The following is a 13,317-nucleotide window of genomic DNA, read 5'->3' on the forward strand; positions in this document are numbered from 1 at the left end:
GAATTGTTGTGAGGGAGTCCACAGCAACAGCAGCTGAACAATTATGTTTCCTTTTTGCAGCACCATCATTCCTGAGAGACTCGATGCCTTCATTAACAAATATGCCGAGCACACGCATGATAAATGGGCCTTTGAGAAGGTTAGTATGAGCATTCATGCTCATTTGTGAAAGCCAAGAGCATTGTGGGACTGGGTATAGGCTTTGCAACCTTCTGCTTCCATCTTCCAGATCCAAAACAACTGGACATATGGAGAGGTTCTAGATGAGAACAGCAAAACTCACCCCATGCTGCGGCCGTACAAGACTTTCTCAGAGAAGGTCTGAATAGATGTTCTTTGAATCTTCCTTGTCAGTTGGCCGTTACAGTTGGTTTTCCAGAAACAAGGTCAACTTCTCTTTTGAATTCTCTCTCTAGGATAAAGAGATCTATCGCTGGCCCATTAAAGAGTCCATCAAGGCCATGCTGGCATGGGAATGGACTCTGGAGAAAGCCAGAGATGGAGAAATTGAGAAAACTGAAGTGAAGGCCAGCAGAAAGATCTCCCAGACTGCTCAGGTAACAGAGAGATGAAACAAAGAAGATGAAAATTGCATGTTTTATGAACCAATTATCCATACAAATATATGCATCTCCTGCAGGCCACCTATGATCCCAGCCAGGGCTACTCTCCCCAGCCAGTGGAACTGACAGGCATGGCCTTGTCCAGAGAGCTACAGGTATGGTTTTTATATTAATTCAGTATAAGACTATAACACTGGTATTCAGAAAGCGTTGTGATTGATTCACTTCTCGTGTTTCCCTCTGTTCAGTCCATGGCAGAGCAACTTGCTGAGAATTACCATAACACTTGGGGCCGCAAGAAAAAGATGGAGCTGCAATCCAAGGGTATAATTGTTTATTTTATTCAGCGTATCATGTTGACTGCACAAAATAATGTTCAGATATATTGATCATTAATTTATCCCATGGGCTATCACCTAGATTCTTGTGTTATTTGTGTTAATAGGTGGTGGCACCCATCCTTTGTTGGTACCATATGACACATTGACGGCCAAGGAGAAGACAAGAGACAGAGAGAAAGCCCAAGACTTGCTCAAATTCCTTCAGCTTAATGGATACGCGGTCACCAGGTACACAGCTGATGCCGTACAACATGAATGTTGTAGTGACTAGAGTCGAAAATGACCATTTCTTGTTGCTGTTATTATGGCAGTCGTTGAAGTAGACTGTACTTCCCAACATAGCTCCAGTTCTTCTTCTTAGGTTAGAGGTCAGCAACCTTTTGTGCCATGATTGTTTAAAAATAGGATTTATGCATCTAATACATAACCATTTTTAAATGTTTATGGTATGTGTGTGTAAATGTTGTAGTTCGCACATCACCGTCATATAAAGAACTCTGTATACTGACTTGAAAATGCTGAAAGAGCAACAAATACATAATAAAATGTAAAATTACAAACACTTTAATAAACATTTATAGCTTTTATAGCTCCTAACTTAATAAACCAGGCCGTGTGAGTATAAAGAAGCATTACAGCAAAACATACACATACTATTTTCAGGTTCGAGGGACTATATTTAACTATAAAACACACACACACACACACACACCTCTTTTGCTATTGCTCACGTGTGAATGATTATCCCTCTCCATGCCAGTGTTGGCTCAGGTGCCATACATGGCAGACCCCTGTTTTAGGTTCTTGCATGTTTTGAAATCACATAAAACACAAATAATTCATAATTTCCAGTACAAACTGGTCTAAACACAATTTTTCACAATGGAAGGAATAGCTAATTGAGTAAAGGTGCTGTACATACCAGGGATTTACACAGATTTCAGAATACATTTATGTTAAAATAAAATAAATAAAAAACAGTTTTTCTTGTCCAGAGGTTTGAAGGACATGGAACAAGAGATTTCCTCCATTGAGAAGCGGTTCGCTTATGGGTTCCTGCAAAAGCTGTTGAAGTGGATGGAGATTGCCCAGGAGTTTATTGCTCATCTTGGTATACATTCATAGATCCATAGATGCATTTTCTTAGCTCTAGAAAACTGTAGATATAAGTTTGAAAGTTATCTTTTTTTAATGTAACTTGTGTATTTAATGTAACTCCAGAGGCTGTTGTGAGCAGTGGAAGAGTCGAGAAATCCCCTCACGAACAAGAGATTAAATTCTTTGCCAAGGTGAGACACCTTTGACCGGAATATGAGTGCATGCTAAATCAAACCGTTCAGAGGGAATTAATTGGAAGAGATACAGACTTTCCATCCTACGGATCACATCCTCTCAAACTTTGTCTTCCTCTTTATATTCTCTTCCTGTAGATTCTACTTCCACTGGTAAACCAGTACTTCAAGAATCACTGCCTGTATTTCCTGTCCACACCTGCTAAAGTCCTGGGCAGTGGTGGCCATGCCTCTAACAAAGAGAAGGAGATGATTGCTAGGTAACTAATGCTGCAGAGCTCTATTTTCTGTGGTAACCAAGTCAGATTTGATGTACCTAGAAGATTTCATTTGATTATGTGAATGTTTACAGAAGATTTTTAAATGATGTTAGTTTTGATGTTGCGACCTGTCACATCCTCTCTGCTCCTCACACTGTGGTTTTCTCTCTGCCCCTTCCCGGAGTATTTTCCCACGGGTTCCCTCATCCCTTTTTTATTTACATTTATCTTTTACGGAGCACCTTATTTTGCTCTTACTTTTCCATAATCTTAACCTCACCCTTTTATTCCCTTTCATGCCATTTCCTCTCTCCCAACCATCCATCCCTCTTTTTGTTCTTCTTTTTCTATGTATTTTCTATCTCAGTATCTTCTGTAAGTTGGCCGGTCTGGTGAGACACAGGGTTTCCCTCTTTGGTAAGAATCCTGCATGATGACCTGATTGCACATTTCATTTTTCTCACCGCATCATCCCCTTTTTCTTTCATGTTTTACATCATCAGTACATTCATTCCTAATAGTTCAACTTATTTGCTCTGAATTCTCTTTCTTTCTTTCTTTCTTTCTTTCTTTCTTTCTTTCTTTCTTTCTTTCTTTCTCTGGGTGGTTGTCTAATGATTTGCTGTGCTTTGCTTACGTTGGTGCATCATTTGCAGTGTTGGCTCGGTATTCCTATAGTAAGAATCATCATCATAGGAGTACTGTACTTCTGAGGAATATCTGCTCTGGCTTAATTCTACCACTTCATGCTATATCCGTGTCACATATTGTAGCATAGTATCCTCAGTCCACATGTTGTGGGTGAAAATAAAAGGTCTGTGACATGCTCTGAATGTTTGTGTGTGCAGGCACTGATGCCTCAGCAGTGGTCAACTGTCTCCATATCCTTTCCCGCTCACTGGATGCTAGGTATGTTTGTTGACCAAATGATTCCCTGTGTTTTACTGATCTTTACATTCTTAATTAAATTTCATGCTTACTATTCTTTTATTTTGTCTTTTATTTGTTTGCTCTTCCAGAACTGTAATGAAATCTGGGCCGGAGATTGTGAAGGCTGGCCTGCGCTCTTTCTTTGAGAGTGCTGCCGATGACATTGAGAAGATGGTTGAGAACCTTAAACTGGGGAAAGTGTCTACCAAAAATCAGGTCAGATGTAAATATGGCACTGTTCTCCGAGATGTCCCTTTGTTCTCTGTCAGAGTTGTTAAATTGTGCCTCTCTCTGTCTCTAACAGGTGAAAGGTGTATCTCAGAACATTAGCTACACCACCACTGCTCTTCTGCCAGTGCTCACCTCTCTGTTCGACCACATCGCCCAGCACCAGTTTGGAGATGATGTCATGTGTGAGTTATTTTCAGAGAGCAATTATATGCAAGTGTAATAGCAAGTTTCAGTTAGCCTAACGCAGTACACATAGTAAGGGTTGTTTTTAATTATATAATCACTGTCCCTCATATTGTTTATTGCTTATCTCTCCCTTTATCACTCAGTGGATGACTTGCAGATATCCTGTTACCGTATCATGTGCAGTATCTATTCCCTTGGCACTGTAAAGACCCCTCATGCTGAGAAGTAAGAAACAGCTTTGCATATACGTGAAATATATTTATATATATATTTACAGATTGTGTTATGTTAATGAATGTTTTTTGTTGTGATATCACAGCCAAAGACCAGCTCTAGGAGAATGTCTGGCTCATTTGGCTGCTGCCATGCCTGTTGCATTTCTGGAGCCTCAACTCAACGAGTTCAATGCATACTCGGTGTACACTACCAAAACCCCACGAGAGAGAACAAGTCAGTAGCTCACTCTGAATGTATAACATCTAAACAGTAGGTGTTATGATCAACTAGCGCATCCTTAACTGCCTTATCGTCCATGGTTTAGTCCTGGGTCTACCCAGTCAAGTGCAGGAACTGTGTCTGGACATCCCTGAGCTGGACGTGTTGATGAAAGAGATCGGGGATCTGGCAGAGTCTGGGGCCCGTTACACAGAGATGCCCCACGTGATTGAAATCACCCTGCCCATGCTGTGCAACTATCTGCCCCGCTGGTGGGAGAGAGGACCAGAGAACTTCCCAGAGCAGGAAGGCCGTCTGTGCACGGATGTCACCTCGGAACAGCTCAATCAGCTCCTGGGTAGCATCATGAAAATTGTCGTCAATAATCTGGGCATTGATGAAGCTTCCTGGATGAAGAGATTGGCAGGTGAGTGGAAACAAAACATGGAATCTTTAAATAATGGCAGTCAATACCAAGAATTTACTTCTGGAGTTCCTCCTGATATTCCTCCACAGTGTTTGCTCAGCCCATTGTGAGCAGGGCGAAGCCTGAGATGCTCAAGTCCCACTTCATCCCCACCATGGAGAAGCTGAAGAAACGTTGTGGAAAGGTTGTGGCCGAGGAGGATCAGCTGCGTATGGAGGGGAAGACAGAGATGGACAGTGAACAGGGAACCATTCGTGATGAGTTTGCTGTGCTCTGCAGAGATCTGTATGCTCTTTACCCGCTACTCATCCGATACGTGGACAACAACAGGTATCTCTCATCCGCAGGAAGATTTTATGGTCCAAGTAATATTTCAAGTATTATTTTTTGTTACAAGATTACCAGCCAAAGTAACTTCAAATACTTTCAAAGCCTTTGCAATAGTAAAGGCCCATTCATATCAATAACAATAACTATATTAGTGTCCACACCAATGGAGTCCAGGTACCATTTTAGGCTTTATTTTGGTTACAAAATCACCAACAAATGTATATTTAGACACTTTTAAGTCTTTGCGGAGTAAAGGCACATCAAGAACTGTAACTGTATTAGCATCCAAATCAATAAACAATAACTTTCTGTTTATTGTAAGTGCATGCTACAGTTATGTTGCAAACTGTGTCCAATCCATTGTGCTGTGGCTTGTTTCCACTGTGTTGTGTTAATTTTGTTGTGTTGCAGCTTGTTTCCGTTGTATTAAGCTAATTTCATTGTGTTGTGGCTTGTTTCCGTTGTGCTAATTTTGTTTTGTTGTGGATTGTTTCCATTAAGTTGTGCTAATTTTGTTGTGTTGCGACTTGTTTCCATTGTGTTTTGCTAATTTCATTGTGTTGTGGCTTGTTTCCGTTAAGTTGTGCTGATTTCGTTGTGCTGCGGCTTGTTTACATTGTGTTTTTCTAATTGTGTTGTGTTGTGGCTTGTTTCCATTGTGTTTTGCAAATTTTGTTGTGTTCCGGCTTGTTTACATTGTGTTTTTCTAATTTTGTTGTGTTCTGGCTTGTTTCCGTTGTGTTTTTCTAATTTTGTTTTGTTGGGTCTTGTTTCCCATTCTGTTGTGCTAATTTTATGTTTCGGCTTGTTTCCGTTGTGTTTTGCTAATTTCACTGTGTTGCTGCTTGTTTCCCATTAAGTTGTGCTAATTTTCATGTGTCTGAACCATGAAAATTATCAGGAAGGCTATTCCAGAGTTTGGGAGCCAAATGCGAAAAAGCTCTACCTCCTTTAGTGGACTTTGCTATCCTAGGAACTACCAAAAGTTCAGTGTTTTGTAACCTTAGGGAGTGTGATGGGTTGTAACGTGGTAGAAGGCTAGTTAGGTATGCAGGAGTTAAACCATTAAGGGCCTTCTAGGTAAATAATAATAATTTGTAACTGATACAGAACTTAATAGTAAGCCAGTACAGAGACTGTAAAATTGTGGTAATATGATTATATTTTCTTGACCTGGTAAGGACTCTAGCCACTGCATTTTGGACTACCTGTAGCTTGTTTATTGAAGATGCTGGACAACCACCAAGAAGTGGCAATGTTTCTAAGATGGAAGAATGCTGTTTTTGTAACATGGGAAATATGGTTTTCAAAAGACAAGTTGCTGTCTAATGTAACACCCAGATTTTTGACTGTAGAGGAAGTAACAGTACATCCGTCTAGTTGCAAACTGTAGTCTACTAGATTCTGTATACTGTTTTTTGGTCCAATAAGTAATATCTCTGTCTTAGCCGAATTTAATAGGAGAAAATTATTGGTCATCCAATCTTTATATTTTTAACACACTCTGTTAGCTTAGATAATTAACAAGTTTCATCTGGTCTCGTTGATATATATATATATAGTTGAGTATCATCAGCATAACAGTGGGAACTAATCCCGTATTTTCTAATAATATTACTAAGGGGCAACATGTATATTGAAAATAGAAGAGGACCTAGGACAGATCCTTGAGGCACTCCATATTTTACTGGTGATAAATGAGATGACTCCCCATTTAAATAAACCAAATGGTAGCGATCGGACAGGTAGGATCTAAACCATCTTAGAGCCTGCCCTTGAATACATGTATAGCTTTGTAATCGATCTATGAGTATGTCATGATCTATGGTGTTGAATGCAGCACTAAGATCAAGTAAAACAAGCAATGAGATGCGATGAGATCTTGATATGACGCAAGAATTGTAACAAGTGCAGTTTCTGTGCTATGGTGGGGCCTGAAACCTGACTGAAATTCTTCATACAGATAAATTTTTGGCAGGAAGGAGCTCAACTGAGCAGACACAACTTTTTCTAAAATTTTAGACATAAATGGAAGATTTAAAATGGGCCTATAATTTTCCAGTTCACTAGGAACTAGTTGTGTTTTCTTAATAAGATGCTTAATAACCGCCAGCTTAAATGGTTTTGGGACGTGACCTAAAGATAACGTCAAGTTAATAATGTTGAGAAGCGGTTTATTGGGGGGAAAAAATTCTTAGTGATTAAAACAATATTGTTGCTCTGTAGCTGTGGTGTGAACGTCCCTTTTCCCATTCTTAAGAATTAGGACTATTATAAAAACATTATGGTTATTGTTATAGTTATCGTCCTTTATTTGAATGACCCTTAAGACTGTCGTTCTGTCATTTAAGGGCGAGGTGGTTGACCTGTCCTGACCCTGATGCTGAGGACCTCTTCAGGATGGTGGGAGAAGTCTTTATCTTCTGGTCCAAATCTCACGTAAGTCTGTTTTTCCCTTTCTATAATTAAAGTCTCATTGTCTTGTCTCATGTCTAGTTTGTTCTCGCTCTTTGTCTCCTTGTCTCCTCCAACAAGTCTTTAACTTCTTGTCTTTATCTTGTTTCTTCTCATGTCTTCTGAATTCTTTTCATTTTGTCTCCTGTTGTTTATTGTACTTTCACTTCTCTTGTGTCCTTTTGTCTCTTCTTGTCTCTCCTCCCATTTCTTTCCACTTTTCTAATAACTATTTTATTATTCTTTACAGAACTTCAAACGCGAGGAGCAGAATTTTGTGGTGATGAATGAGATCAACAACATGTCGTTCCTCACTGCCGACAGCAAAAGCAAGATGAGCAAGGTGAGTTTGATCACTTACTGCTGCTCACATCTGAGTTTTAATGTTAAATGTAAAAGTTGTGTATCTTCTCCATCATGTCAAAATGTTATTTAATAAATGATTTCTGTAAATCTTTTAATGAAATGAAAATAGTTAGATTTGTTAAAACTCCATTTCTTCAGACGACTGCTGACCTCATGTCCTGTTCAGGACAGACACTGTTTCTTCTCTCACAGTGGGTTTATAGATCATTGATGTTTTTCCTGTCTGTGAGGGTTTCAGTTTTAACAGTGCTGTCTCTCTCTGTGTCCTGTCTCGCTGTGGATTCGGGGTGTGTAGGGTGGAGACGGAGAGGTCAGACCGTGTTTCTGCACGATAAAAAAGAGCTGTGCTGATCGCATGGCGCACAAGCAGGGCTTTTCATCAAACACCCACACACTGGCAAACACACACACATACACAACAGCCTGAAATCCATACCCTCATTCACTGCCAGTGTGTGTGAGGTTTTTTGGTACCTTGTTTGATAAAAGCCCTCAGCCACAGACTTTAGTCTCAGGATCATGGCACCCCTTTTCAGCTGGATCTTTAACTCTCGCTGGATCTGAGTTCCATCGTCCTGACAGTGATTTTGATTGATGTGCCTCTGATGGATTTTGACTGCTACAAGTTCTTGCAGACTTGTCTGGTTCCTTTTCTTTTATTCTAGTGCTGTTGTTCAGTTTGATGTTAATGTTTGATGTTACATTTTTTCCCCACAAGCTCTGGTGTTGATGCTCCCTCACTAGGAGCAAAAAACTCATTATCAAAAATGCATTGTCAAACCATTACCCATCACTTAATCTTCACCAATTTCAGGGAAATGAATGAGCACATTGGTAATGTAGGGAGGGAACATGACTTTTCCTATAATGGGAACAGTTCTCATTACATCTCTCATCTAATATTTCCCTCCCTTTGTTTAATTCACTGTATCCAATTAAATGGTACTCTTCGCTTCTTTAATTTGAATAATGTGACTTTTGTGTCCATTCTGTTGACAAGTTATTAATTGACATGTTACCCAAACCCAACTCACTTGCTCACTTCCCTAAAAAGTTTGTCTCTGTTAGGTGTTAGCTAGCACAATGATGCTATTCAGTTTGCAGGATACCACCTCCTCCTCTGTCCTGTGAGACGGCCATTACTGTATCACCATCTGTTATCTCCTCTCCATGGGTGCCCCTCTCTGCCGCATACATCGGAATACATTAATTTCATCTCTTTTGGTCTCTCTCTATCTCCCTACTCATATCTGCTCTCATCTAGTCTCTTCTCATCTCTTATTTTCTCATGTCTCTTGTCCTTGTTTTCTTTTGGCTTGTCTCGTCAGCTTTTAACTAGGGCTAAACAATAACATTGAAATGTGTTTATCAAAATGCAATGACTATGATTTACTTAAAATAAACAATATGCACTACGTTTCTCAGAGTAAATCTTAGCACTGTGTTCATTTACACGCGCTCACGTGCCAGTGTTTTTAGTATCTTCATCTATGCATGTGCTGAGTTTGCATCTTTTATAACATGCATTTAAAAATGCAACACATACCAAGATGTCACCAGAATTTAAATGAGAAGCATTTATAAACCTTTTTCTAGCAAAGGAGAACCTTTAACCCTGTGGTTTTTCCAAAATGAAAGCTCAGTGGTTTGACATCTGAACATGAAGAAAATAAGACACAAATTGAAAAACCCCATTATAAAAACACATAGATAGAAAAACAGAGGAAACCAGGGACAAATTAGTCTTCCAGGTCTAGACGTATCGCTGCTGAACTCTATTTTGCAGCCCTACAAACAGGCACAGTAAACCTGGAGCTCTTTAAAAATAATTAAATCAAATTAAAAACCACAGTTTTTATCTATTAACTAAATAATTAAATACCACAGTTTTTATCAGAAAACAAAAAACAAAAACACAATTAGATTTTTCTTTTTTTTCTAAATATGCAGCCATAATCTCATCTCTCATCTCCTCTTATCTTGTCTAATCTCCTCTCATGTCTCGTCTTGTCTAGTCTCTTCTCATCTTCCTTTAGCTCTTGTCTTGGATCTCATCTCATGCTGAAAGGCCAGAGGGAGCTCTTGTTGTAGAAGGCAACAGTCATTAATGACGTCTTACAGGCACAGACTCAGAGAGTGTGTGTGAGGGATGGAGCGGCCCCAAAGCATACTGTTGTTTTTAAGTGTGCAGTGCTCAAGCGTTGGCAACCTTACACCACTAACATTAAGACTGCTGTATGTTTAGCTCTAACATTTCCTAATAGACTAACTGATAAAACACGTCCTTGAAGCATGGTGTGTTATTTTCCCTCAGTGTTGGTCAATTTCCCCAGTTCATTGTTAATCTATAAAACTTAGAAAGTAGCCACCATTAACATTATTTAACAATGTGAAAGCTGTAGCTAATCATCAACTATACAGAAAGCAAGACACTTACAGAAGGGAGATGTTTACAGAGAATTGTTTCTGTATTCACATCATTCACTTAGAAAGCACCCCTCTAAAGACTGTTTTTGTCAATCAAATCAGTCTTTCCTAAAGCAAATCCATATTCTTTCCACAAAACAGCCTGTTTGTGGCACAGACCTGCCTTTCTAGGTAAGAGCACCCTTGTGTCAGTCTAACTCTGCAGAGTTTTTATAGGGTGGAGGCTCAGATGTCGAGCGGACCAAGAAGAAGCGTCGCGGGGACCGTTATTCCGTTCAGACCTCGCTGATTGTAGCGGCACTGAAGAAACTTCTCCCCATCGGCCTCAACATGTGCTCCCCTGCAGACCAAGAGCTCATAAACATGGCCAAGATCCGCTACTCTCTGGTATTTAGCCACTTTTTTAGCCGTATAGTTTGATTAGGATCCAAACAACACAAGAAAACTGTTATGCTACTGTTCAGATGTTTGGGGTCAGTAAATTTTTTTACAGTAAAACTGTAATATTGTGTAATATTATTACAATTGAACAAATGTTTTCTATTTTAATATATCGGAAATAGTAATTTATGCTTGTGATCGTAAAGTTGAATTCCCATTGCTCCAGACTTCAGTGTCACAACACCCTTCAGAAATCATTTAATGTGCTGATTTGGTGATCAAGAAAAACTTATTATCAGTGTCGAAAACATTTCTTTGAAGTTCACTTGATTTAAAAGTACAGCATTGATTTGAAATGTAATTTTTTGTATCATTATAAATGTCTTTATCATTTTTTATCAATTTAGTGCATCTTTGATAAATATATATTTTTTGTTTAAGATTTTTTTTTAATATATATATATATATTAAAAACAAATTCTTAAAAAAAATTGTGCATTGAGTAGTATCAGTTTTGCTGACTCTTTGGTGATTTAAATGTTACAGAAAGACACAGACGAAGAAGTGAGGGAGTTTCTGCAGAATAACCTGCATTTACAGGGAAAGGTAAGTACAGACACAGCCAAGTGAAAAAATAAAATACAAATCTTAAGTATAGTATAAGTGTCTGTGAGTACACATCTCTTTGTGTCTGTCTGCAGGTCGAGGACCCATCTATGCGCTGGCAGATGGCTCTGTATAAGGAGACCTCAGGTAAAGCTGAAGACGCCGATGCCCCGGAGAAGGTTGTGAAGAGAGTTCAGGAAGTTTCGGCTGTTCTCTATCACATTGAGTTGGTGAGGCCTGTTTCCACGTAGACATGAATTTACACGCTTATTTTCCTCAATCTTAAGCCATTTTTTCTTCTTCTATGTCTTCCTTCAGACTGAGCATCCATACAAATCCAAGAAAATGGTTTGGCACAAGCTTTTGTCCAAACAGCGTCGCAGGGCAGTAGTGGCCTGCTTCAGAATGACACCGCTGTACATCATCCCCAGGTAATACACATATAACCTTACTTTAATGCTGTCCAGTAGTATAGTGGGATGCACAGACTTATTTTGCCTTTTATTTCAGGCACCGGGCATCTAACATGTTCCTTGATGGTTACAAGCGCAATTGGATTGAAAATGAGGGCTACTCTTTTGAAGACAAGATGATCGATGACTTATCTGTGAGTCTGTATTTCCATTTACACTCCCTGAGTAAACCCTCTTGAGGGCGGTTTGTTCATAGTGTTGTTTTATGCAGAAAGCAATGGAGCAGGAAGAAGAAGAAGAGGAAGAAACCGAATCAAAACCGGATCCCCTTCATCAGCTCATCCTTCACTTCAGCCGCACGGCTCTCACAGAGAAAACGTAAGCAAATCGCGCTCTGGTTTAGTGAACGGGACTTCTTGACAGGATTTCTTCTCAATTAAAGTCAGGATTATCTATATAGCGCTTTTTATAATACACAGAAATAAACAGGAGAATAACAGTTTCAGAATTTGTACATTTTGAAATTAATTTCAGATGTAAGGCAACTCTACCGAATATTCAGTTCAAATTGGTTCAAAGTTGATTCAGTTTAGTTTTTATAACAGTGTTGCAATGGTCGTCAATTATGAAAGAAATTCAATTCATTTAATAACAGCTCCACATTGTCATTATTCAATTTTAAATGATGTCAGTATTGAACTAAGAGCTTAAATTAGTTTAACAACAGTGTCAATGTTGCTAAGATAATCAAATGTTAAATACATTTCAGCTGTGAAGCAGCTCTACAGAAGGCAATAGTATTCATACTCAGCTCAAGAAATTTCAATATTGATTCATCTCAGTTTAATGACGGTCAATAGCTCCTTTCACACTGCAATAGAAATAAATTGCCGTAAAATTACCGAAACGACTTTACCAGTAAATGCAAAAATGCACTGTTCACACAAACAAGGACGTTCCGTCATTTTAACAGTTAAGCGCCATTCACACATCAGCTTTCTAAATACCGGTAAATCATTATTAGAAATCACCTCTAAACAGCTGCGCCCCCTGGTGTTGTGTTCGTAAACATGGAAGGGTATACGCAGTCAGTGTTTTTGTTGATGTTTTCATTTTTGTATCAAACGTTCACATTCATGCAGCTGCATTTGGCCCAGATACATCGCATAGGATGATTTCAAACCGAACTACAAAGCGCAGAGTAAATGTGTCATCTGCATCAGAATGTTATGATTGGCCCAGAGTAGACGTCTTACGAATATGCGCGTTCTGAATTTGTACATGCTCATACTGGCAATCTTGTTCTGCGTTCACAGAGCAAATTAACGGTAATTTGCTGTCAGTGTTACATTTTCTCATATGGGTTAATTCGTTCCTGTTCACTCATGATCTCTTAATGGTAATTTACCACTGCATATGTGAAAGCGACTAATGTTGCAAAGTTCATTCATTTTGACATAATAATCCAGTTCAATTCCCTTTTTTGATCTCTTCTGATATCGTCAGAACTAGACAGTCAGACAGCAGTCAAACTGATCATATTTCTGACATTTGTTTCATCTTCACTGCAGTAAACTTGAAGTGGATCATCTATATATGTCTTACGCTGATATAATGGCAAAAGTAAGTCATAAATCTAACTGTAAGATTTTTATGTCTTTGTTTAAAGATGTAA

The 13,317-nt window shown here is 39.0% G+C and overlaps 1 protein-coding gene across 18 annotated transcripts in view; it reads left to right on the forward strand.

Annotated features, from left to right (window-relative positions):
• The window catches only part of LOC127977884 (ryanodine receptor 1), a 98,313-nt gene that overhangs the window by 52,892 nt on the left and 32,104 nt on the right, over positions 1–13,317 (forward strand). For 14 of the 18 annotated variants that reach the window (XM_052583073.1, XM_052583072.1, XM_052583079.1 and 11 more), the window contains 27 exons: positions 61–139; positions 230–319; positions 417–557; positions 641–718; positions 812–887; positions 1,009–1,132; positions 1,900–2,015; positions 2,126–2,193; positions 2,335–2,456; positions 2,824–2,873; positions 3,305–3,365; positions 3,476–3,602; positions 3,691–3,799; positions 3,947–4,028; positions 4,123–4,253; positions 4,345–4,665; positions 4,755–4,995; positions 7,347–7,434; positions 7,700–7,792; positions 8,111–8,125; positions 10,459–10,629; positions 11,170–11,229; positions 11,325–11,459; positions 11,548–11,660; positions 11,740–11,836; positions 11,914–12,020; positions 13,214–13,265. In XM_052583073.1, coding sequence (XP_052439033.1) covers positions 61–139; positions 230–319; positions 417–557; positions 641–718; positions 812–887; positions 1,009–1,132; positions 1,900–2,015; positions 2,126–2,193; positions 2,335–2,456; positions 2,824–2,873; positions 3,305–3,365; positions 3,476–3,602; positions 3,691–3,799; positions 3,947–4,028; positions 4,123–4,253; positions 4,345–4,665; positions 4,755–4,995; positions 7,347–7,434; positions 7,700–7,792; positions 8,111–8,125; positions 10,459–10,629; positions 11,170–11,229; positions 11,325–11,459; positions 11,548–11,660; positions 11,740–11,836; positions 11,914–12,020; positions 13,214–13,265 — 2,947 coding nt within the window. The remainder of the gene's footprint in view (positions 1–60; positions 140–229; positions 320–416; positions 558–640; positions 719–811; positions 888–1,008; positions 1,133–1,899; positions 2,016–2,125; positions 2,194–2,334; positions 2,457–2,823; positions 2,874–3,304; positions 3,366–3,475; positions 3,603–3,690; positions 3,800–3,946; positions 4,029–4,122; positions 4,254–4,344; positions 4,666–4,754; positions 4,996–7,346; positions 7,435–7,699; positions 7,793–8,110; positions 8,126–10,458; positions 10,630–11,169; positions 11,230–11,324; positions 11,460–11,547; positions 11,661–11,739; positions 11,837–11,913; positions 12,021–13,213; positions 13,266–13,317) is intronic. The other 4 variants (XM_052583075.1, XM_052583086.1, XM_052583080.1 and 1 more) reach the window with 1 other exon arrangement.

Source organism: Carassius gibelio, chromosome B18 (assembly GCF_023724105.1).
Source record: "Carassius gibelio isolate Cgi1373 ecotype wild population from Czech Republic chromosome B18, carGib1.2-hapl.c, whole genome shotgun sequence".
Lineage (NCBI taxonomy): Eukaryota > Metazoa > Chordata > Actinopteri > Cypriniformes > Cyprinidae > Carassius > Carassius gibelio.